This window comes from Sciurus carolinensis, chromosome 12 (assembly GCF_902686445.1).
Source record: "Sciurus carolinensis chromosome 12, mSciCar1.2, whole genome shotgun sequence".
NCBI lineage: Eukaryota > Metazoa > Chordata > Mammalia > Rodentia > Sciuridae > Sciurus > Sciurus carolinensis.
In genome coordinates, this window is record NC_062224.1 from 112,310,252 (window position 1) to 112,336,299 (window position 26,048).

A 26,048-nucleotide genomic window follows, 5' to 3' on the forward strand; every position below is an offset into this window, starting at 1 on the left:
AAAAAAGTAACTGATGCATGTGAGACCCTGGGTTTGACTGGCAGCACCATAAAAGGAAACAAGAGAACGGTGCTGCTGTTCTTCATTTTAGACAGGGTTTGTGCATGGACAAGCGGGCAGCCACCGCACTGCTTACCTTGGCATTAGTGCCATAGTCTGCGGATGACACTGAGATCATCGATCCTATTTCCGTAGACATTTCTGAGACTGCTTTGGGTTCTTTTACTGTGACGGGATCTGTGCTTCTGACTGTTGCAGGACTTGGCTTCTCTTGTCCTTCTGGCTCCACCTGTTGGGCATCTTTTACTTTTCTATTTTTTAATGAACGTTCTTTCCCAATGGGACCAGGTTTATGTTCTTTGTTTTCTACTGGACTCAAATCTGGAAGCTAAAGTCAACATTTATGACAAAACTAGATGACAATGAAAGACATTCACTAAAAACTAAATTCAATTTTAAAACTATTTGTTCTCTATAAATGTTAGTGGTTTTCTTTTAAAATTATGCTGCGGATTATGAATTATGTTTACCTTCTGGGCTTTGATGGGTCCTGCCCGTGGTTGTTTTTGCCGTTGTTCTTTAGGTTCGGGTATTTTATCAGTAGACTTTTCCGAAAGTACAGGAACAACTTCATTTTCGTTCCCATTTGAAGCTGGAGCACCAAACTGAATTGTGTCAATTCCCATTTCAACACCACTCTCTTGACCATTCTTTGTTCCCTAGTTAAGAAGAGTATGTAAAACTTGCTATCAAACCAGAGTTCAGATTTGACCAAATATTTAGGTAGCAAATTAGAAGATTTAAAGTAATCTACACATTCATTAACTGCAATTGACCATGATTACATTTTAGGAGAACTTTTCCTTAAGTGCTCATTATCTGCAATTAGAAAACAACTGATAAGACGAAAATTAGGAAGACACTTAAGTTTAAGATGTTAAAGCTGTAAAAGAAAGCTGTGATCATGGGCATATCATAGCCTCAAACTGCCTCATCATTTGAAACAAATGTAAAAGCAACAAACACACAGACACTAAAACAGATGAATGAATGAGAAAGGAAAGTAATACCAGTGTCACTCACTCCTTGGAAAGTCTACTTTAAAAATAAAATCTAAAAATAATAGGGGGCTGGGGATATAGCTCAGTGGGTAGTGTGCTTGCCTTGTAAGAACAAGGCCCTGGGTTCAATCCCCAGCACAACAAGAAAAAAAAAAAAAAAAAAAAAAAAAGAAAAGGAAAGAAAAGAAAAAAAAATCTTAAAATAACATTAAAGTAGTGTATGACTGGTAAAGTGGCATACATACAAGAAATCAATTCAGCAGTCAGCCAGCTAATATACCAAGTAAGTACAGTATCTGTGCTAGGCGATCTAGTTTGCATTCTAAAAAAAAAAAATAAATTAAAAAAAAAAAAAAAAAAAAAAAGAGAAAACTGAAAAGTCATGTAAGGGACATACAGAAATCAAATTAGGGTTAATGAATGAGACACTTTAGAATGGTAGACAAAGAAAGTGATTCAGAAAAAGCTAACATGTAGTGTACAGGTCAAGAACAAAACAGGCCAGCAAGGCTGGGGCACAGCAACTTTGGAAGGAGTGGAGGAAGATGGACAAGTAGGAGACTGAATGGCATGGGACTTGGTTGTAACAACTTATTTTATTCATGGAAAAAGAAACAAAAAACTAATGAGAATTAGGGAAAAAGCTCAACTACAGCTTTGGTCTAATAACTGAATCACAACTTCATATTACATCCTGGAGTTTAGTATTACTTATACTGCATACTGGTAACTGTTAAATTTCACTATAATAATGTTATTTTATATTCACCTTCAAATACAAAGTGATAAAAATTAGAATAAAAATTTCCATTTGCTTTAGTCAGTGCTAAAATTCTGTATACATGTCAAGTATACATGTACAAATAGTATTAAGAGAACAGAATATTGCTATTTTATTTAATCACTGTGAAGGCCATTAATTACATATAAAAATAATTAAGAACTCTACATAATTGAATAGGAAAAGATTGATGGTTAGAAAATGTCAAGTTTTAAGATTATACCCTTTGTACAAAAAATGTTTATAAAGTATACATAATACAAACAATGATAATAAGTTCTCTCTTTCACTGGAGTCATCTTCTCACCAGAAAATTCTTCCCATCCTTGGAAGTATCAACTTTGCAAATTTAAAATTTCACGATGGGAAAAGAACATTTACATAAAACCTAACCTTCTCTCCAGAAAATGTAAAACAAAAACAAAAACACAATGAGAATGAAGAAACCATTGTGAGATAAAACTGAGATACCACCAAAATACCTAGATTCCCCACTGACTGAAGGTGAAGACATGTACACACCCCTCTTTCACATTCTATAGTGTAAGGCCTTTGAGAAAAACCTTAAAGCTATGAAAAAAAAATATGTAACACATACTTTTCACTTTGTCCCTCATATCAGCATGAAAGATCTTCAAACTTTGTGTTTAAGTGCTCCTTATAATTAATCATAATGCCAATACCAACAGGCAACAACAAAAAAATTAAACAAAGACTCTTTGAATCCTATCAAGATCAAGTAGGGTTGTATGAAGAGTTCTCAAAGAACTTTATCATTAAAAGTGATGATGAGGACTCCTCCAGTCCTACTATTAAAGTGGTATGTGGAATAAATGGGAAACTTCCTCAAAAACACAAACAGAAAACCAAATGAAAAAACCTCAACTATGTCTTCATTTACTGCCCCATTTCTCTGAACACTTTAAAAGCACAAAATTCATAAATTGCTTTACAACAGGGTACATTCTGAGAGTTGTGTTAAGATGACTTTTTCACAGAATGTCTTTATATAGACTGCCATGAGGTCGATAAGTGATCTAACCTTAGAGAACCGCCACGGCATCTTGACAGAAGTGTCAGGCAGCTGTCAGGCAGCGTAGGAGTATCCTCTGGGGTTTGCTATGCTTGTCCTTATGCCCATTTTCACTCTAACCAAGCTTTCATGAGCCCATTTCTCCACTAATACTGCTCTCAAAGTCATCAATCAGTGACTTCCTTAACGTCAACTGAAGCTGTTAACTCAGTGCCTCTATAGCTTGACCTACAGCAGCATTTGACGTACTTCATCTATCCCTTCTTATTTTTATTTGGCTTTTAAGACACTTCAATCACTTAGCTTCCCCATGTCCAGCATTTTCCCAAGCAGGGAAGTCCCTTAATTTTCTCTTCTCCTTCCTGATCCTTCTGTAGCTTCTCAAGTTCAGCAGATGGGAGTTTTATCCTTCCTACTGCTACTCAAGCCAAAAGCTCTGAAGCTAACTTTAACTGCTCTTTTTTCCAACACTCCACATTTAACTCACATCAGCTTGATCTTCACATACCCAGAAATTAACCATTTCTCATGACCTTCAATGCCATTTCCCTGATTTGTTATTAAATGACTACTACAATAGCATTCTGCTCTTACGTTGCCCCCATAGACTATTCTTAACAAAAAAACCTTTCAAGGCAGATTCTGATACTCCTTTGCTCAACCCTCCAATGGCTTCCTACCCCTCCAGAGTTCCAACAGGACATACCCTTCCTCTTCAATTTCATCTATTTTCTCCCTGTCTCCCATTTTGCTCTAGTTACGTGGGTCTCTCCCTGAACTTTCTCAAATATATCAAATGTTCCTGTCTCATGGTTTTCCTAACAGCTATTCTCTGAATTTGAAATTCATTTTCCCCAAACATTTAAATAAACATTTAAATGTGCACTCTTAACTTCTTAAAAACTTTAATTCAAATGCTACTCAATTCCTGTCATTGTAACTACTCTAGAGGCTGAGGCAGGAGAATTGCAAGTTTGAGGTCAGCCTGTGTAACATGGTGAGTCCCCATCTCACAACAAATACACAAACACTGTGATCTAAGTAGGGTTTTCTGACCACCACCCTAAATTGTCACCATACTCCTCGGGAAATTCCTTAGGTACCTTCCCTGATCTGCTTTTATCCTCAGCTCTCATCACCATGAAGCATACTACATCTGATCTCCAGCACCACAAAAAGAAAAAAAACTACTATCATTTATTTTGACTGTCCGTCACACTACAGTGGAAACCCTAGGAGGAGACTGTCCTTTTTAAGGTTTTTAAGTTTATAAGTTAGAACAGTATAATAACAAGTGTCTGATAAACATTAGTTCATTTAACAATAACTTAGATGGGTGCATTGGGGCATGCCTGTAATCCCAGCAACTTGTGAGCTGAGGCAGGAAGTTTCCAGTTCAGGGACTGCCTCAGCAATTTAGCAAGACCCTGTCTCCAAATAAAATAAAAAGGTCCAGGGATGTGGCTCAGTGGTTAAGCACCCCTGGGTTCAATCCCTGGTACTAAAGCAAACCATACCCAAACCAAAAACCAATGACCTAAATAGTCATTTTCCAATAAAGTACATGCTTGAGAAACTATGTTGAAACAATACCTTGTAAGAGGTTTCTAATTATTCAAGCTAGAAACATGATAGAAAATTCAGAAAATAGTAATTGCACTTATATGTTCTGTTCCATAAGGTCTTTTTTAATGACTAGAAAGAAAACAAATACTTAACCTTAATAAGTGTGGGGGTGAGAAGTAGCTTATAAATGTAGAAGTCTGGCAACATTAAACATCACTTGGGAATTTATTAGAAACATACTCAGGTCCCAACCCAATGAACCAGAAACTTTGAACAGACTCAGCAATCTCTCTTAATAGGTTTTTTGGTGATTTTTCAGGCATACTAAGATTTGAATGATTTTAAAAAAAATCTGTCATACTAACACTACCAATGCCAAGAAGCCTATTCCCACCTCTGATGAAGTAGCTGATCCAAAAGATGTTAAGGGTTTATTCCATGCACTGACTGCAGGTGGCTGTGGTGGACTAATGGGACCTACTAAAAAGAAGACAAAGAAAATATGATCATTCAAATGGAGAAGCCGATAATTTCTAGACCATTTAACTTTCTCATAATGATAGCCAGACAATAAAACAATGACTTCTCATGTCACAGATTCTTACTTGCCAAAATAAAAAGTCCCCCTAAAAATTGTATGTTATTTTTTAAATCAACACAAACTTGTGTCCATAAGATACAATATAGTTGTTAATTATATTTTAGAAATAAGGACTTTAAGAAAGAAAGCTACAAAAGAACTATTACTGCTTCTTACTATGAAGAATGAGATTAGAAAAAACATTGATATAAATAAAATGGAAAACCAACTTCAGTATTCCTGTGCCACACCATCTACCTTACCTCTCTGGTGCAAACTTACATTTCTTAGAGATGTCATTCAGCACAGTTGGGGAGGACACCTTGTTATCCCATAATTCAGCTGTAAGAGTGCTATGTGACTGTGGAGTCTGGATGGACTTCCCTGTGGCTACATAATCTGTGCCATTAGGTGTCTGAGCTGAAGGTAGCCTAATTGAAGGTGGTGGCTGTTTTGAAGGCTGTGTTGAAGTCTGTAGTGGATTCTGGACTGGTTTGTGGGTCTGTGCCTGAGTCTGGGCTGGAGTGGTAGGGGCTGGAGCTGGGGTTGGGGTTGCAGCTGAGGCTGGGGCAAGTGGGACTGGGGCTGCTGGGGCTGAGACAGGTGGAGCTGAGACAGCTGGTGCAGTTGGGGCTGTGACAGTTGGGGCTACAGTTGGAGTTGAAGCTGGTGCTAGGGCTGAAGCAAGGATGGGAATTGAAGCTGAGGCCAGAATGGGGACGGAAGCTGGGGTTGACACTGAGGCAAGGATGGGGGCTGAAGTTGGAGCTGAGATTGAAGCTGAAGAAGAAGCTGTGACTGTAGCAGAAGTGGAGGCTGGAACTGGGGCTGAGGTTGGAACCGAAGTTGAGGCTGAGGTTAGAACTGGAGCTGGGGCTGAGACTGGAATTAGAGCTGTGGGTGATGCTAGAACGAGAGTTGTGGTTGAGGCTGGAACTGGAACTGTGGGTGGTATCAGAACTGGAGCTGAGGTTGAGGTTGGAGCTGGTGCTGAAGCGAGAGTTGAGGCCGGAGACTGGCTCTGTGGGGTCCCTGTAGCCTGCTTTTTTGCAAACCTTGGAGGAAGCTTAGAAGTCTGACTTCTTCCTTTATCATTTGTGTTCTTTTTGTTCCAGACCTTTAAAAAATGGTGGAAATTGTTTTGTCAATAACACAGCTGGAAGCAACAGTTCACACATGTACAGTCTTTTTTTTATGGTACTGGGGACTGAACCCAGGGACGCTTTACCACTGAGTTGTAGTCCCAACCCTTTTGAGACAAATTTTGCTAATTTGCTGAGGCTGGCCTTGAATTTGGATCCTCTCCTCTCAGTCTCCTGAGTCACTTGGATTACAGGTGTGCACCACAGTGCCCAGGCTCATGCATGTAATTAATAACAAAATAAACTACCGATAACTTAGATCTTTTACTTTACCAAAGAGGCAACCACAGAGCAAGGCTGTAAGACAAACATTGTACACTTTTGATATATAGCTCCACAAATTTTTTTCCACAGTTCTGAAATTAAATTTATTTGGCAGCCATACCCGACCTGAGCAGACGAAAGACTACTTAGTACCTCATTCAACTAGTGTGTTTGTCAAAAAAACATTAATTTTGGGAGTGTGGTTGGCCATAGAGGGCACACACACTACTTTACCTTCAGTCTAGCAAGAATAAATGACTACTGAAAATATCTGACTCCAAGGGTTGTTGGCTCAGTTAAACTCAATAATTATTCTTTTCATCCTGTGCATTTAAATAAACTAATTTAGATTATAATAGGAACTTTTCTAGGCTAAGAATTTATAATCTGTTGGATCAAGGCATTTGTGTTCATTAGATTTTCATGGTCACTTAAAATTAACAATACTATGAGGGAAATAACATGACAATGTGAACATATAAACACACTGCTGAATTTAATTAAAGATGGTATACAATGATTATATTGTAAAATTTACCCTAAATAATAAAACACAGGCTTGACTTTCCCAGTAGACAGAAACCTTGATTTGCTAACATACTTTGGGCAGCAATTTAAGTAAGTAGTGAGAAACTGAAACAAGTTTAAACCTGTATGACTTGTTCTTCCTTCTTTCGGCGTTCCTCATCCTGTAAACGTTTTTGCTGCTTTTTGGATACCACTTCAGTAAAACCATCATCATTCAAATTTGACTGGGGGTCTTCAACTACTGTTACTTCAGGATGATCATCAATTATAACAACACCTGGAATTGTGAAAAGAGATTTAAATAATATTTTCCTTGTTTCAAATCAAAGAACAGAAATATTGTCTAGTAATGCAGTAATGGGGGGGGAGGGAAGAGGGGGGGGGGGGGGGGAGGGAGGGAAGGAACGCACAAGTGAAAAGAAGAAAAGAGATTTGGCTGTTTTAATTTATAGGATAATCTATTCCCCATCCTATAAGATGGCCATGCATAAGATTTAAAAGATTTCATAAGAAAGGTTAAAAGTAAAAATCCTCAAACTGTACACTTTGAATGACATGATTTTTGTTCTCTGTAAGCAATATAAATACTAATGCCTTAAAAAAAATCATAATTATTCTATGACTTACTAACTCCTACCTCTTGACCTCAGATGTGCAGTGATTTAACAGTACTTTACCTCATTTGCATTCCCCCACTCTAAAAGGTGGCTATTGCTATTATTTTCCTTTTCCAAAGGATGAAAGAAGCTCTGAAAAGCTGATCTGTTAAAGATGAGGCTTGCATTGTTGATCTTCTGACTCTTAATGCCCTATTTCACAGACACCCTGTCTACAATGTGTAGTTGTTAAAACAAATGAAATTAACATGAATGTAAAGCAGCCAAAAGGTATAAACATCAAAATCACCTAGTTGACGATCTCATGTATTTTCAACTTCTTGTCCAAGTAACCATTATTTAGCCCACCTTAAATTTTGTATCTTAAAGAGTATATGAACTCTAAATCTATTAAATGGCAATTCAAATAAAACAAATTAGTTCAGGTGATGTGGTTTTTAGTTATAGATGTAACTGTTCATGAATAAGTTCACAGGCAATCTACAGATAATTCTTTTAAAATAGATTAAAAACCAGCATTTAAAATTAATGATTACACAAATGGTACGCCTTTACTCCGTGTACAGAGAAATAACATGTATCCCATTTGTTTACAATAAATAAAAACAAAGCAAAACAAAATAAAACCAGCATTTATGTAAAGACTTATAGGGAAAATGAAAAATGAATACTGAGACTGGTTTTTGCTCATTAGAAAATGATTGTTACTGCTTTTCCAATAAAAAACTTGATTTCGAAAGTAAAGAACTCAACTCATTTTGAATGATCTAAGACACTTTTATTTAAGATATTAGTAACTGTAAAAATGAAGCATGCGCCCATTTCAATTAAAGGTCTTTGTCAATTGTTTTAAAGGATGTCAATGCAAGGTGAGGAGGCCTCTTAATTCTAAATTCACCTTACTTTTCAATTAGTGGTCCTGTCCTTCCTAACCCACAGTTTTACTCTCCAAGTTTCAGTAACCAACAGTTAACTGTCTACAAATATTAAACGAAAAAGTCAGAAGTAAATAATCAGTAAGTTATAAGTTGCATGCCATTCTGAATAGTGTGATGAAACCTTGTGCCATCCTGCCCAGGCATAAATCATTCCTTTGGCCAGTGTACCCCTGCTACCTGCCCATGAGTCACTCAGTAGCCTGTTACCAGATCAGATACGGAGGTATCACAGTGTTCAATCAAATAATTCTTCTTTAGTGACTAATGCTACATTATTCATGATTCACTTCACTTCATCTCATCATTTAGATGTTCTATCATCACATATCACAAAAAAGGTGGGTACAAGATAGTATTTTGAGACCACATTCACACAATTTTTATTACACTACTGTTATAACTATAATTGTTCTTCTTTATTATTAGTTATAATTGTTAATCTTTTACTGTGACTAATTTATATATTAAATTTTATCTACAATTTCAGGTATCTTCAGTGGGTGAGGGAGACGACTATATATCATAGTGTGCATGTGAGAGAAGTCTCTCTTCACAGCTATGCCATAACTTATTATTTTAACTTTCTTGAGTAGGAGCTTCTTTAAATCTTCTGCAAAGTTATTTTGGCATTTACGTATAGTTGAGCAAACTTTCTGTTATTTTCAATACCTGTTCTTGGCTGGTACTTTACTATACTTTATGCTATTCAATCAGTGTTATCAGGAAAACAATCTAAAGATGACTAACTCTTAAATATAATTTTAATAAATCAAAATGAACAGTCCAATCTTTATTATCCATTCAGAAATACACAGAGCTCTTGTCTCTTTTTATTATATCTTAATCCAACAATAAGATACTTTGAGAAATTTCTATCCAAAACTTCTTTGGAAGAAGGAAAATTGGTAAACAAATCTGGAAAGATAAACCTGCTGGGTTCCATGGACTTTGAGTAATGTTCACTTATTCTTCCAAAGCTTGGTAATCAAGTTCCTCAAGATTTCTCAACTTAAGTATTATTAATATTTGGGCTGGCTGTCCTGTGCGCTATAGGATGTTTAGTAGTATCTCTAGCCTCTACTCACTAGATGTAAGTAGTACCCCACCCCAGGTGGGAAAGTTAAAAATCCCTCTAGAGCTGGGTGTGGCAGTACACATGTGTAATTCCAGCAATTCAGGAGGCTGAGGTAAGAGGATTCCAAGTTCAAAGGTAATCCTGGCAATTTAGTGAGACCCTTTCTCAAAATTACAAAAAACCAAAGAGGACTAATGATGTAGTTCAGTGATAAAGCACCCTTGAATTTAATTCCCAGCACTGCAGAAAAACAAAACAAAATCTCTCACAACTCCAGAGACAGACAAATATCCCCTAAGGTGCAAAATCACTCATGTTGAGAATCACTACTCTAAATGATCTAACTAGAAATCCTTAAACATAAAATGAAGATCAGTTTACTTTTCCATATAGATTTTAAAATGGTAATTTAGAACTGTGATTCTCAAACTTTACCACACACTGGAATAACCTGAAAAACAGATTGCAGCCACCTACTCTCAGATTTGATTTACTAGGTTTAGGGTGGACAAGAATTTGCATTTCCCACAAACTTCCAGATGATGTTGATAGTCTGGAAAGTAAATTTAAAGACTCACTGGTCTAGAAATAAGGGCCAATACCTGGGCCCAAACTGGGATTTAGTATGTATAAATCACCATGACTGAGATGAAAGAAGAACCCACCTATACCTTTTAAAACTGGAATAACTACCTAACCTAACCTTCTCATTACGACTATCTGCTCTTAGTAAATCTCTCACCGTTTTCGTTTTCAGCTTCGGTTTCATCTCAGTGAATAACAGTGCACTTTCGCATTTTAAATGTCTCTTTGGATATTATTATTATTAGTGTCCTCCTCCTATTCTCTTCATGTGTCATTTTCCACACTGGCCACTCATGATTTCACAGCTCCCTTAAGGCATTTCTCCATAGCAACAAACTCTTGTGTAGTATCACCTATTCCTAACTTCCCAGGTCTTAAAAAAACAACCTTGCCAAGGTTATTACTCATTAACATTTTTTCCTTATGTTTTTAGAGAAATAGAACTTGCATACATCAAGATAAGCATCTTCACTGAGTACCTGTATGGCAAGGTAAGGTGCATTAATCAGTTGTCTCCTTTATTAGGAACAAAAGTAAAACCCTGATGGATTATCTTTAACAAAATTTTTTTTTTTTTTTTGGTACTGGGGACCAAACTCAGGGCCTTGTGCTTGTGAGGCAAGCACTCTACCAGCTGAGCTATCTCCCCAGCCCTCTTTAACAAAATTTTTATAAAGCATTTAAAGTTAGGCTAAAAGTTGGTGTTATTTTACTTTAAATCAGTATTTCAGTCACCCTCTTATCTCTACCCTAAACATTTCTTTCCTTCTCTGATGACTTCTTTATAACATCAACTTAAATGTAACAAATAAAATGAAAAGTCGATGACATACTTGCATAATTGTTGAGATCAAACTGTGACAGAGCATCTACTTTCTCCTTGGGCTTCTTAGGGCCTGGCTTTGCATCCTCTCGTTTCTTCCCAGTAGAATCCTTGGAGTTCTTTTGTCCTGCACCATTAGGTGCTCCCTCCGGGTGGTGTGCAGAGCTGTTACTGGCAGGGTCAACACCTGCTATGCCTGAAGACTGGTCATCAAATGGCCTACAAAAATAATTTGAAATATTACTACCTTCACACCCCCAAGCAAAATAAAAATACTCTTATGGGCAGTTTACCAAGTTTAAGAACAGCAATGGGATAGAAGACTCTAAAGCCAATCCAATAAAGTCTGAATCACCTTTGAGAGAACTTCTTCACCAAAACTGAGCCTCCCAATCAAAGTAGACTAGAGATTTTCCCCAGCAATGAAGTTTCAGAATTCTAATCATCCCCAGAAGGCTTTTACTGTGCTCATGTCTATCCTAGCATAAATGAGCCACTTAATATTATTTATAACAGAAAAATCCCAATATTAAGATCAAAGTATTCATGACAGATTCTTTTCCAATGTGGGCATCTCATAAAAAATTTAAGAAGCAGCCTATATTTATACTATACGTGATATACATATAAAGTTTAATCAGATTTATAAATCAATGTAAACATATTAAAAAATCTTTAACATGAAAATACTTCACTTCATAAATCAAAATATATTCCTAGTTTTGGTTTCCTAACAACGTATAGGTTTATTTTTAAAAAAATTTCCAAAAGACAAGAGTATGGAAAAAGGGCTTATTAATTCATTTTCACGTTAGCCTAAAGTATTACGCAAAATGAAAGCTTACCAAGTGCCTGACACGACCTCAAGCACTTGAAGAATGAACTCATTTCCTCTAAATAGGACTCTAGTAAAACATCTGTGTTACCTATAATCAGTCACTGCTATTTCTGCAGGCTCCAAGTAGTTGCTATCTACAAGGCACAAAAATCAGATCGAGAGTTCCCTTGAATCATATTATTTGAAATCTAATAATTCAGTTACAGTTGAGGAATTATTTGGTTCAGCATTTTTGTTATTCTGATCTCTTGGTCTATAAAGGGAAATTCACATTATGAGTTAAGCAGGCACTAAGGAAACAAAACTGGCTACATAATTCCCCTGGAATCTTTTCTAATGATCTGGAAAGCAAAAGAATTTTCTCTTACTAGAATAGTAACCTGAAATATTAAGTATGAAAATAAGGAATTCAGATTAATGCAATATTGCCAAATAAATTCTTATTAACAGGCTGCAACTCTGGAAATCTGGTTTAATAATGGGGCACACACTCATAATGGCTGATTACTACATATTAAGTGTTAAGTGCATTACAAATGTTATCTTAGTAATTATCACACACTGAACGCTATTACTTTCTCTCCATTTTACTGGTGAGGAACCAACTAGGAAGTACTAGAGCCTTGATTTGACCCAGGTATTCTGAACCTTAATTGCTACCTGATACTAAAATCGATACTAATGTATTATTATTAAAGAACTAGACCAAGTTTGGCATAATTTAGAAAGTTTTTTTTTTTTTTTTTAATCCATTTCTATGGCATTTATGTTATTGGTAGCCTTGGAGGTTGGGCAGAGATTTTTTTTGGGGTCTCTTTCTAGTTGGATCAACTAAATTCAAATAGTTTTGCAAATTCAGGGGGGAATATAATTATCTTTAAGGTTCAACATGATTCTTGAGAAACTGGTGTACAGTGACAAGAGTATACAGTTGCAACATAGTAATTTAAATATCAGAACTGTATAGCACCAGTTTTGCAAGGAGAAATTAATAGAGGAGGGCTACCCACCAGCAATAAGATGACTTAACAAATAAAGATGCTGCACATGTCCCTCCATGGGAGCTACACCCTTCTAAGAGGACTTAGCATGTGAAGCCTTCTAAGTGGCATTACCCTGTTCTTCAAGCTCCTTTGGGGAATACAATGTCTTGGTCTTCTATTCTAGATTGGCTCTTTGCATGATTCAAACCAAGAATTCTACTTTCAGCTTCTTTTAAGGCACATACATCTTTTATGGATAAAAAAGTACTCACCCTCTCTTTCCACTTTTTGATGGTGGGCCACTTCTTCTTTCATTCCTTGGACCTGAGAAATTCCTTCCTGATTTGGGTGGACCACTGTTGCCACGTCGATTCTGCCGATCTACCCCAGGTCTCTGACTGGAGAAGCTTCTCTTTGCTATTTCTCTCTTCGGGGGCAAGGTATTCTCACCAGCCTTGACAACTGCTTGTGCATTCAAATCAGCATTTTTTTTTTCATCCCTTTCCCGCCTCTCATTGAAATCGCTGCTTTCAGAGGCTGTTTCCCACTCTTCATTTGCCTGATCTGAAGAGTTCTGGTTAGATAAATCTGGTGTCTTATTCCCAGGAATATCCCCAGCAGTACTGGCTGGTTCTTGGACCATATTGTTAACGGTGCCATTTGTGGCCACTGGCGCCTCATTTGTTTTTGAAGCAGCTTCCCTCTCTCTCAGCCTTCTAAACCGAGGAGGCTTATCTTGCCTTGGTGGTCGGGTAGGACGCTGCCTTCGGGGCCTCTCTCTGGCTGGGTCAAATTTTCGTTCAAATTTTGGAGGCCTTTTATCTGCTGGTATAGGAACAAACTGCTCATGTCTTCTTGGTGGCTCTCCATCTTCTGGTTTAGGAGCTTCTGTCTGCCTTGGGTTCCACTGATTGTCCCGATAAGCAGGTCTTCGTAAGGTAGAAGGACGTGATGGGCGGCCTCCAGGATCTCTTCCACCCCGCCTAAAAGTCCCCCCTCTGCCTCGCCTTGTAGGCTCTCCTTTAGGGAGGAAGCCTGGTTTTGACTTATCATCATCCCTAACATAAGGCTTTTCAAGTGGTCGATTATCTATCCGGACATGGTTTTCAGGCTTGAAAGAAGACTGAGGCTTTATGGGTTTTTTGTTTTCAGACCGATCCTCTCTTTTGGGGAGTTTGCCTTTGCTTAAACTATCCTTGTCACTTGCACTTTCATGAACTTCACTGTCTGTGTCAGTCTCTGAACCCCGCTGACGTCTTCTTTTGGGGACGACTTCAAAATCAGAACTCTCACTTCGTGTCTCACTTTCTTCTCGCTGTCTCGGAGGGCCTGAAGGCATGTGCTCTGTTCTTGGCTTGTTGTCTCTATACTGAGGATAATCCCGAGTGTGTCCTCTTCCACCCCTGCCACGCCCTCCATAAGAGCCTCTGTAGCTTCGACCCCTGGAGTAATATTCACCTCGGCCCCGGCCTCGGTATCCTTGATCTGGAAACCAGTCTCGATCTCTAGCTTCTTTCCAGTATGTCCTGGGGGGTAAAGTTGATTCTTTTTTAACTGCTGGTCTTGAATCTGGTCGAGGTCTCTCTATACCAACATCTTTGCTGATAACTTTCTCAGGCTGTTTTTCTTCTTTGACTGTTGGTGCTGCAATAGTTTGCTGGTTTACAATTTTCACTGCAGGCTCCACCTGAACACTACTTACAGTTTCCACGGGCTTCTCAGTATCTTGAGATGGCTTGTGAGCAACAACTGAAGTTTCTGTTGAAGGAAGTTTCTCTGATTCTGGCTGCACTGGTGGTGGAACTGACTGTGGCTGAATTGGTGCTGGAGATGGTGGTGGGGGAGGAAGAAGATCTTTCTTTTCTGTCTTTTCAGGTTTTACAACTTTCTCAGTGACCTTTTCAACCTTTTCTCCTTCTTTCTCTTTCCTTTGCTCCCGTTCCTCTTTCATATCTCTAAGTACAGGTTTTTTAATGGGACCTGATCTTCTCACAGGTCTATCATTACCTTCTTCTCTTCTGTTGGAGCTTGGTCTTGGGCCCCAACGAGTTTCTGATTTAGATTTATACACCTTTTCAGGTTTTGGTCCTTCAGAAGAACGTAGAAAGCCATCTTTTCTTGGTTTCTCCTCTGGCCTTTCTATGTCTTTGGAATCAATGCATCTACCTGTTACTTTAGGAATGCTTCCAGAGGGCTCATTTCTTTGCTCCTCTGATTTCTGAGTATGATTAGATCCATGGGAAACACTTCTTTTCCGGGAAGGCTGACTTTCTAGAGCTGAAATTCGCTCTTCTGGAGGAGTGGACAAGGTCTTTGGATCAGGTACATCAAAACAAGCAGACTGATTATTTTTATCAGTATGGTGAGGTCTAATGTCTTCCACAGATCTGCTTAAAAACTTCTGTACTTCTGTCTCACTTGATTCTCTGACAAAGTCTGCTTTTGGATGAGTTTCCAACTGACTGTGTTCTACAGGATAAGCAGTGGTAATCTGTTCCTGCTCCAATGCAGCTTCAGGCCTACAATGATGGAAGTTCAAAGGCATAACCAACAAAGCAATCTTTCCCACATGTCTGTGTACAGCAAAAATAACCTAATTTAAAAATATTAACTGTGGACCATGTGAATCATAAAGAGCATCTTTATCTCCTTATAAAAAGTTCAGTGCATCATTATCCACAATGACCAAGATGGGGATAGCCTAATATCTATCCTGAATGAGTAAATATTATTTAGTAGAATATTATTCAGAAATAAAAAGGGAAATACTACAACATGGATAAACCTTTGAGCCAGTCAGGACAAATACATGATTCTGCTTATAGGAGGTATCTAAAGTAATCAGATGCATCAAGTCAGAAAGCAGAGTGGTGGCTGCAAGGGGCTGAGGGTAGTGGAGAAATGGGAAGATGCTGCTTTGATGGTAAAAGTGTCAGTTACACAAAATGAAGCAGTTCTGAAGCTCTGCTATAAAAGACTGTGCTTGTAACAGAAGCACAGTCTTGTACAGCAGAGGTCCCCCCTCCTGCTACTTACTGGGCACTGAACCTAGGACTTCACATATGTTAGACAACTGCTCTTATCACTGAGCTACAACTACCCTTTTAAAATATTAACAACATCTTGGTGGTTGCCCAGGCTGAACTCAAACTTGTAATCTTCCTACCTCAGTTTCCTGAGGCATGTATTACAATACCTGGCTAATATTATACTGTACACTTAAAAATTTTAAGTGGGTAGATCTAATGTTATGTGGGGCTTTTTAAAACTATGATTAAAATCTAAGGAAAACAAAACAGATGTTTAGGCCATGTGGTGTCAACTGCTAATACATCAAGATTAATAATTTTCAACTAGAATGAAAGACTACAGAGTGAATCCATAGGTTCTAATTATAAAACATGATCATAAAAAAAGCCCCATAAAAGAGGAGAAGTTCTAACTATATTGTTAAGATTATTAGAGGTCCCACCAATTGTTTGCCTCTTTAAAGAAGCCTCATAAATTAATATTTCTCCTTACCTTGGTCTTAGAAATTTTCCAAGTTACTAATAATCAAATGTTTACAATTTTTCACTCTAAGATTTATTTCAGTACTTTTACCCAGATGACATAAACATGGTAGATAAAAAACTTGCCAATTTTATTATCTAATGTTCACGTTTCAGCAATTAAGTTCCTAGAACTAGCTTACAAAATGTCATTCTCCATACAGCAATGTCATTAAAAAGAAATCGTGTCTAAAAATGAAATTAAGTGTGCTAAAAAAGGAAATCATATTTGTGATCTTCAATACACTAAACAGTTTTTTTTCTACCACATTACTCCATCTGGGTTATTAATAATTTTAACGATTTATTACCTCGCACCCTCAGGTTCTTCAGCTGCCTTGGGAGCAGTTGCCTGCTGAAGCTCCGCATGAGGATAGGGATCTGATCCCCACATCACACGAGGCTCCGGAAGGGAAATTGCATGATCTCTTGCAGATCTAGCTATGTGCTCGAATGACTCAGAACTGTTTGGTGACCCTTCCATCTGTTCTCTTCTCATTAATGGTTTAGGGGGAATCATTCCTGTAACAAAGATTTAGAAATAGATGAAATTTCAATTATAAGAAGTGAAAGAAACAAAATAATACAGATTACTAATTAACATTCAGAATTCTCTATACTTAAATTTTTTCCTGAGAAAAATGGAAATCATAAGATAGTTGTTCTGTAAATGGTATTTCATTATTGTTAAAACAGACTTGTAAGCACAAGGCCCTGGGTTCGATCCCCAGCACCCCCAAAAAAACCCAAAAAACAAAAACAAAAACAAAAACAGACTTCATTAAGAATTAAGGAAGCAAAACAAGCAAAATCACGAACAGCAGACTATTTTAAAGCAAAACAGTATTATATTTATAAAAAGCAGGCAAACACTGTGATTCCAAGCATATTAACACAAAGATCATGAGAATCATACCAAGTGACAAATTTCAGAGAAAAACATTTCCTATGGCAACTTCCACTAACCTACCATTAATATGTTCTAAAACATGCTGCTTAAACTTCAAAACATCACTGGAAACGTTAATATCAACATGTGGTTCTGATTGTTTTTTATCACCCCAAAATTATCCTCAATACATTTTGATAAAGGATTATCTGGACTTATTACAATGGACTGCATAAAAGACTGCCTATTTATTTGTTTTTTGGTAAATCTATGAATAAATTCCAATGTTAGTGTGGTAAATATATATGAAATTAAAATGCTGGCTTATGTATTATATAGACAAAATTCAAATGTTGAAGTACTTGAAGAATAAAAATAATTAATCAATAATAGATACTAATAGAGTAAATACTTTCCATCTCCAAAAATTTAAGCGATATTTACAGAGGAGAAAAGAACTATTATTTTGGTTGGTACAAGTATCTGGTATTTACTCTATGCTGAAAGAAAGCTATAATCTTATGATTAAAACCTAGAGTGTCTATTAAAATTAATACTACAACTATCAAGGAATAAAGACTAAAAAAGTGGGGAGGGAAGGAGCACACCAAAATGACTGATTCAGCAAAACTGCAAATGAGTCACAAGAAAATGTTACCAGGGTGAATGGGCGGAATCTCCATAGCAGGTCTTCCTGACATCATTCGAGGATCCATGTAGGACTGCATCATGAGCCACCGTGGATCAAAACCCATGGAAGCCAGATGCTGGGGGTGAGGCTGCATAGGCTGGTAAAGAGGCCTGTGTGGTGGAGGAGGGACAGTACTGCTGGATGGTTGTGAAGGAACAGTTTGTGCAAGGACACCTTGTTGCTGCTGCTGCTGCCACTGCTGTTGTTTCATCTGTTCCTGAAAAGCAAGGCCTCACAGGTAGAGACTGTGGTTCCACATGATAAATACTATAGTCAACCATGTCAGAAAGTAAAGCCTGCTTTTTAATCCTTGAGGGAAGAGACACTTAACCGTGAGAGTTGGCAAGACAAAAGAACAAATGATTTTGTACTACCTTTGACTTAAGCACCTAATCACTCACTTATGAGGCAGACTATATAATGGAATGACCCAGGTCAAGGTAAGACTCTCATCAATAAACACTCATTAAAAAAGAGGAAAACAAGGGCTGGGGTTGTAGCTCAGTGGGAGAGTGCTTGCCACGCACGTGTGAGACACTGGGTTCCATCCTCAGAACCACATAAAAGAATAAACAAAGGTCTTGTATCCATCTACAACTTAAAATATTTTCAAAAAAAGAAAATTTTGCCACCTATAATCCTAGAAACCTGTGAAGCTGAGGCAAGAGACCACAAGTTTCAGATCAGCCTGGGAAACTTAGGAAAAACGTCTTAAAAAAAAAGTAAGTGGGTAGTTTTGAGGGTGTAACACAGTAGCAGAGTGTGACTGAGTTCAATCCTCAGTACTGTGGAGGGGGGGATTTCAAGGGAAATTTCTGTGCTTTAAGTATTTTAGGTTTTATGTCAAGTTAATTTCTCAGACCACTGAACAAAAACCTCTTGAACACACAAACATAATGAGACGTTTTTACCATTACCTGTTGCCGCTGGAATCGTGGTGGTAATGATTTCTGAAATTGCTTGAAATAGCCAGATAACACAGCAGGTCGAGGTTGAGACCCTGACTCTGGTTCTGCTTCGTGGACCACTTGTGCGGTTTCCTTTTCACTTCGATTGCTGTCTTGCCTAGTGAAAACTGGTTCCTCCTCTGCCCAAAGAGAAAGCGTAAGATAATGTTATTAAGCACACAACTTCCATAGCATATTGAAATTATTAGATTGAAATTGTAAATTTAAAGGGGGAAAGTTTCCTCAGTACTGCAAAACACTGTTTTGTATTCTAATTAACTATAAATCATACTATAATCAAGGTAACAGATTGTCCAAAACCTTAGATTTCCATAAAGCTGGATTCTTTTTTTTTTGGTACTGGGGAATGAACTCAGAAGTGCTTCACCACTGAGTTACATCCCAGCCCATTTTCTTTTTTATTTTGAGTCAGGGTCTCAGTAAGTCATTGAGGTTGGCCTCAAACTTACGATCATACTGCTCTGGCAACCAGAGTTCTTAGGATCACATAGGTGTGTGCCACTGAACCTGGCAGGATTCTTAAGAGAGATCACAGACTCAAATGCTTCATCACACAAAAATCTATATTTGATTTTGTGATAAGACATTTCAAATTCTATTTCCCCTATTTTCAACATATTTCAATACACTACTCACTAGGGCATGTATGAAAACAAATGGCCTATACATATATAAAAGTAGAAGAGATTAGTTTGTTTATTTACTTATTGGAGCAAGAGGCTATTATCTATAAAGAAAACCACTGGAGTTTAAGTATGAAGACAACAGAGTAATCACCAGTTATCTTTAAACACATAAATCATTCTGCAAATAAAAGGCACCTGTCAAGTGTGCTACACTAAAAGGAAAGCCACACACACGCACAAAAGTTTTCATCTCAAGAAAAACCAGAGGTGTTCATTTGAGTATGTCATTAGTAAAAATTATAAAACCATGTTTGTTAAAATTTTTCTCAGATGAATAGGGATGAATTTTAAAAGGAAATTTCTTTTACTAATGTAAAAGTATGTTGTAAAGAATTACAAAACACATTTGTCTTGTCTGTACTACATTCAACCTTAAGAATGTTGTGAAAGGAAAAATAAAGTTTTAGAAAAAAGAGCGAAGGCAAGTTACATAATAAATGGGAACATTTCACTGATAAAACCTAGCTAAAAATAAAGTACCAGTAAATACAGAATATTAGAAACAAAAGTGGCGTATATACATTAACCAATGCTAAATTAACTCATCAGTCAACATATATATTCAGTGGCACTAGAACTAAACCATGAATGTCCTTATTTCTAATCTATATTTTTATTAGATTCCAAAGGTTATCTTAGTATTCTTTCTAATAAAAAGTATTGATCCATATTAACATATAACAACATTACTCATTTTGGATGTGAGAGAACTTATTTTGCATTTTTTGGTGTTGTGAGTAATCTTAAGTGCTTTTGATATGTAACAGGAGACTAATATCAATAACAGTCTCTTAAGACTGATTAATACAGAGAAAATGTATGAAATCTGTTCATCTTAACAGAAAAAACAATCAATGTGGCCTTATCTCATTTAAAAAAATTGAGATAAAATATTCTTTTCAGTTTTGTTATTTTCAGTGCTAGGGATAGAATCCAGGGCCTTTAACATGCTAGGCAAGTGCTCCACCACTGAGCTACATCATGTTGAAGGTGACCCTGAGTAAAAAGTAAACTAATAAAAAAAAAAAAAAAGAAAGAAGAAGAAAAGAAAATCTTATAATTTTAACAAACAGGGTATTGTAGAAAAGAAATAAAATCTGTGGTTACAAAAAAAGAGTTGTAGTTGTTCCACATCAGAATACCTAATGAAATAAAACTATTTCTATCTGAATTTGAGTTGTTCATAAGAAATGAAACTTTACTATAAGTTAGCTAAGGTTTTACACTGTATTTGAATTCCATTAACTAGTGTACAGGACAATTTGGAAAAGAACCAAAAAGTTCATAAGATCTGGAAAAGTATTTTTATATAAATATAATCATTTCAGGAGATGATAAATTATAATCTAATAGCATTATGAACTACACAGTGGAAGGCTGTACAATTAAACTGGTAGGAAAAAAATTTGAAATTGTGAACTGGCACAGTCATCTATGGCCATCCAACATTCCCACTGAGGTCTATTACAGTTTAGCTTCAGAAGTATGAATGTATATGAATATATGAAATTTTTTTTTGCTAAATGTCTTTCAGTGAGAAAAAAACTAGGGGAAAAAAATCAGTGTATATAATTATAAAGCCAATAAATATCTGCAGGCAAAACAGAATTGAGGCTTATTGAGTAACTCTGAGAAACACTTTGGCGCTGTTTATTCATATATAAAGTGAGAAAGCATGGCTCTAGTCTATATTTTGTACTGTAAATGCTACTGTAAAATGATGACTTTTGATTGTTTACATTAAAAATACGTGAATGCCCACACTGTAACTAACACGAAATCCTTGTGTAGTTAGTTATGTAAGAAGGAACAAGACTCTCATACCTTTATTACAGTTGTTTTCACTTTCTTGTTTTTCTGTCACAGGCTCTAAAACAGGTTCTGTGGGTTCTGTTTTTCCCTCCACTTTCTCCCTTTCCTTCTTTGACTCACATTCTTTTTCCTGCTCTTTTACCTTCTGCAGTTCTTTTTCCTTTTCCCTCTGTCGTTCTAATTCTTTCTCTTTTTCCTGCTTTCTTTCCTTCTCCATTTCTCTTTGTTTCTCCTGCTCCTTCTCCAGCTCTTTCTCCTTTTCTTGCTGCCTCTCCCTTTCTTTTTCCCTCTCTTTCTCTCGCTCTTGTTCTTTTTCAAGTTCTTTCTCTCGCTCTCGTTCCTTCTCTCTCTCCCTTTCCCTGATTTCCTCTGGAGACGGTTGTTTTTCCACAATGCCAAGCTTCTCATCCAGTCGTTTCAATTTCTCCGCGCAGGCTGCCTTCCTCTGTTCCTCCATTCTTCGCTCTTCCTCTTCACGCCGCTTACGAGCTCGTTCCACTGCTGCAGAAATTTCAGACTGCTGTCTTCGTCTTTGCTTCCATATTTCATCCTCGTCTGGTACTTGCTGCTTCGGGGGGAAAGGGCCTGGTCTTCCAGGTACTGCCTGTCGATCTGGAGGTGGAGGATGCTGAAACATTATCAGATGAGTGTGAGAACTCTATTTCTGACCAACATCGGGCACCAGAGGCACTAGGAAGTAGGGGAGAAAACACCCCATAAAAATAACAGGGAAAATTAATCTAGATAATTCACCAAATTAAGACAAGAACAATTAAATAGGCCATTCGATATTGACTGTATACCTATTTATTGTGCCAGACATTAGTGCTCACTCAATATTTGAGTGAAATAAAAAATATAACACCCAAAAAAGAATTTTAGAGAGAATCCTTTAGTAGCACCTGCCAGAGAAGAAATGACAAAGGTTCAAAATATCCAAACTGGCAGCATGTGAGATATGTGACGATTAAAGGACAACAGGAAAAAAGCAAAGGGCCAAAGAAACAAAATGAAGACGAACAGTGTAGAAGGAGACAATGCTGCCGATGACACCCTAAAGAAGAAGGAATTCCTAGCCTCAGCATGGGTAGAGACAATTCTGTCTCTAGGCTGAAAGAGCAGAGAAGGATACCTAGAATCTAAAGTGAAGAGAGAGAGAAGATCACCAGAGAAATTCAAGTTTCAATGGCTTCATCTTCACTACTGTATTAGAAAATAATAGTTATGAAGTTTAAAATGACTGTCAACAACTATGTAGAAATAAGCAGGATGAAAAAGGCACAAAGGGCTGAAACATAAAGGAAAAAAAAATTAATGCAGACTGTCTTTTATTACCAGTGCTGAATTATCAAGTACACAATCTCTCTGGTGCAGTTTCTTCATCTACAGCTCAAAGACAAGCTGAAAAGTCAAAATAATTATATAGAAGTCCCTAATTTACATAGTAAGCTTTTAAACACTTTTTTGTTTGTTTATTTGTTTTGTGGTGCTGGGGCTTGAACTCTGGGCCTTGCACATTCAAGGTAAGCATTCTACCAACTGAGCTATATATATATCCCAGCCCCTTTAAACATTTTTTAAAAGCAATTTCATTGAAGTATAATTCATACAGAATGCGATACATGTATTTTAGGTGTAGTCTGATGAGTTTGGACAAATGTGTAATTACCTGTGTAATTGAGACATACATTTTTATCACTACTTCACCCCTTCCCCTGGGATGCCAAGGACCCTTAACCTTAACCTTGAGTAGCTGTGTCTGTCCTACAATGTCACATAAATGGATCAAGGCACAGTACCTTTTGTGCCTTGCTTTTTTTGCTCAGTGTAATGGTTCTGAGGTTATCTGGTGTACTAGCAGTTTGTTCCACTTCATTACTGGATAGAATTACATTACAGGTACATCTTTTTATCTATGGAGGACATGTGGACTGCTTCCAGATTTTTAACTATGAATAAACAACTATGAATATTTACACACACAGTCTTGTGTAAACATCATTTCTCTTGATAGGAGTGAAACTCCCATGCAGTATGTAAATGTTTCATCTTGTAATTAAGAGCAACACTGTTTTCCAGACAGTTTCACAACAATGTGTAAGAATGCCAGTGGCGCCACATCTTTGCGGCACGCATGGGTGTGTAGTAAATCTCATGGTGGTTTTACTTTGCAATTCCCAGCTGACTTTCCATGTGTTCAGTGGGCATTCCTATATTTTCTTTTGTGAAGAGAAAGTTCAAATCATTTTGTTGAGCTATTTGTCTTCTTAAGGTGTTTTATTTTTGTTTAAATATAGCCCAGTTAAGTCCTCTGTCAGATGTATTAGGAATATTCCTAATTTATCTTTGCATTTTTGGAAGATGTTATTCCAAGTCCAACTAACCAATTTCTCTTCCTTCTAATTCATGCCTTTTGGGTGGGTCTTATTTAATCTTTCTTAGACTGAAGTTCAGAAAGTTTCTTCTACATGTTTTAATTCTGGCTTCTAGGTATAGAGAACTGCTACAATGGGAATACAAGTAGTAAAGAGGAGAGGGGCTGGCAGAGATGGTAGGTGCAGATATCACACTAGGTTGACCAGGGAGACCTGTGGAGGTAATATCTGAGTAGTGACTGTGATCACATTATGATCCCAGGATTAGAGCTTCAGATGACAAGAAAGACCAAGTGAACACTCTTGAGGAAGGAATAAAGAAGGTTAGAATAAATAAGAATAGAAAACAAGGTTTCTGTGTTGAGACACAGGGAGAATAACAGATTAAAAGTAAACAGATACCTGAAAGATAATGGTAAAGACCAGAGTAAGAAATAATTGATGTAGCTGGAAAAGATCACAGTAGTTATAGAATTTATGAGAGTGGCAGGTGAGCAGGCAGCATAAGAGGTAAGCGAGATCTGTTAAAAACCTATTTCGGGACAGGTGTGGGGGTGCACACCTGCAATCCAGTGGGTCAGGAGGCTGAGGCAGGAGGATTGCATGTTCAAAGCCAGCCTCAGCAATTAATCGAGGACCTGAATAACCCAGTGAGAACCTATGTCTAAAGAAAATACAAAAAAGGGCTGGAAATGTGGCTCAATGGTTAAGTGATCCTTCCATCACAACAAAACATGTACCATAAACCAACATGTAGTTAAATATTTACCTGCTGTGCAAGCAACTTTGGAGGTGGTGGCAGGTGTGAAGATGGTCCACGTTCCTATTATAAAGGAAGAATTACTAAAAAGTAGCCAGATAAGAAAAAAAGATACCTACTGGAGATATTCTGAATACAGAGTACTGATATTCTCAATGATACACGATTGTTAAGCCCATCTATCCTTTACTCTTTTTTAATAAAAGCACATCACTCACCACAATATTACTTTCTACAGAATTGCTCTAGATTTTAATTAGACTAGATTGCAAATGCACTTTGAAAATGCAGAATTTTAGTGTGCCAATTCTCACCTGGCTAGGTAGAGGTATACCTCTATTCAATTTTATTTATATAAGCCCAATTCTTTTCTTAGGTGTTTTTTCTAATGGCAAACTTAACATATGAGATTTAGCCAAAGGGGAAAAAACATGTAAAACATATTGGAACTAGCTATGATACAGATATAACATGTGGAATAGTTACTTGTTAATATACACCAACATCACAAAATTTTAAAAAATTTATATTCCCTTAGTCTTCCATAAAGATATTACCATTCTCCATCATGCCAATGAATTCAAACAAACATACAAAATTAAATTATTATTTGAGCTGGGCATGATGGCATATGCCAATAATCCCCACTAACTCGGGTGACTGAGGCAGAAGGATCACAAATTAACCAGGCTCAGCAACTTACAGAGACCCACAAAAACCTAAAGAGATGCTTTCTCAAAACCAAAAAAATAAAGGTCTGCAGATGTATCTCAGTGGTAAAGCACCCCTGGTTTTGATCCCTAGTACTAATGAATGAATGAATAAAAATTACTTGAAAATTCACAGTAGCCAAGCTATGGAACCAACCTAGGTTGCCCTTCAACAGATGAATGGATGGATAAAGAGAAGGTGGTATTACAGATAATTTCATTCTTCTTTAAGAAGTAAATGGATGGAGCTAGAGAATATTATGGTAAGTGAAATAAGCCAGTCCCCAAAAACCAAAGGCCAAATATTCTCTCGTTTTTGTGGATGCTAACCCACAACAATAGAGGGTAGGGAGGGGAAGAATACAAGTTCACTGGGTTAGATAAAGGGGAATGAAGAGAAGGGAGTGGTGATGGGAACAGCAAAGACAATAAAATAAACGGGATATAACTTTCCTTTGCTCATACATGAACACACAACCAGTGTAAGTCCACATTATGTACAGTTACAAGAATGGGATCTAACTGGAATGGGTTGAATTCCATGTATGAATAATTTGTCAACAAAACAAAACAAAACAAAACACTCTACTGTCTTGTATATCTAAAAGAATTTTAAAAAATTACAGCAGTGGGCTGAAGTTGTGGCTCAATGGTGGAGTGCTTGCCTAGCACATGTGAGGCCCTGGGTTTGATCCTCAGTACCACATAAAAACAAATGATATAAAGGTATTGTTTCCATCTACAACAACAACAACAAAAATTACAGCACTATTCCTGGTCAACATACATGCA

General features: G+C 37.1%; 1 protein-coding gene across 14 annotated transcripts in view; it reads right to left on the reverse strand.

Moving 5' to 3' along the window:
* Prrc2c (proline rich coiled-coil 2C) overlaps positions 1-26,048 on the reverse strand; it is an 85,000-nt gene that overhangs the window by 21,639 nt on the left and 37,313 nt on the right. For 12 of the 14 annotated variants that reach the window (XM_047520282.1, XM_047520274.1, XM_047520270.1 and 9 more), the window contains exons 11-22: positions 24,556-24,609; positions 21,424-22,039; positions 18,863-19,032; positions 17,913-18,162; positions 16,677-16,887; positions 13,087-15,333; positions 11,004-11,212; positions 7,078-7,232; positions 5,304-6,138; positions 4,836-4,921; positions 531-719; positions 137-388 (exon numbers count right to left, since the gene is read on the reverse strand). In XM_047520282.1, the coding sequence (XP_047376238.1) occupies positions 137-388; positions 531-719; positions 4,836-4,921; positions 5,304-6,138; positions 7,078-7,232; positions 11,004-11,212; positions 13,087-15,333; positions 16,677-16,887; positions 17,913-18,162; positions 18,863-19,032; positions 21,424-22,039; positions 24,556-24,609 (5,274 nt within the window). The remainder of the gene's footprint in view (positions 1-136; positions 389-530; positions 720-4,835; positions 4,922-5,303; positions 6,139-7,077; positions 7,233-11,003; positions 11,213-13,086; positions 15,334-16,676; positions 16,888-17,912; positions 18,163-18,862; positions 19,033-21,423; positions 22,040-24,555; positions 24,610-26,048) is intronic. The other 2 variants (XM_047520271.1, XM_047520275.1) reach the window with 2 other exon arrangements.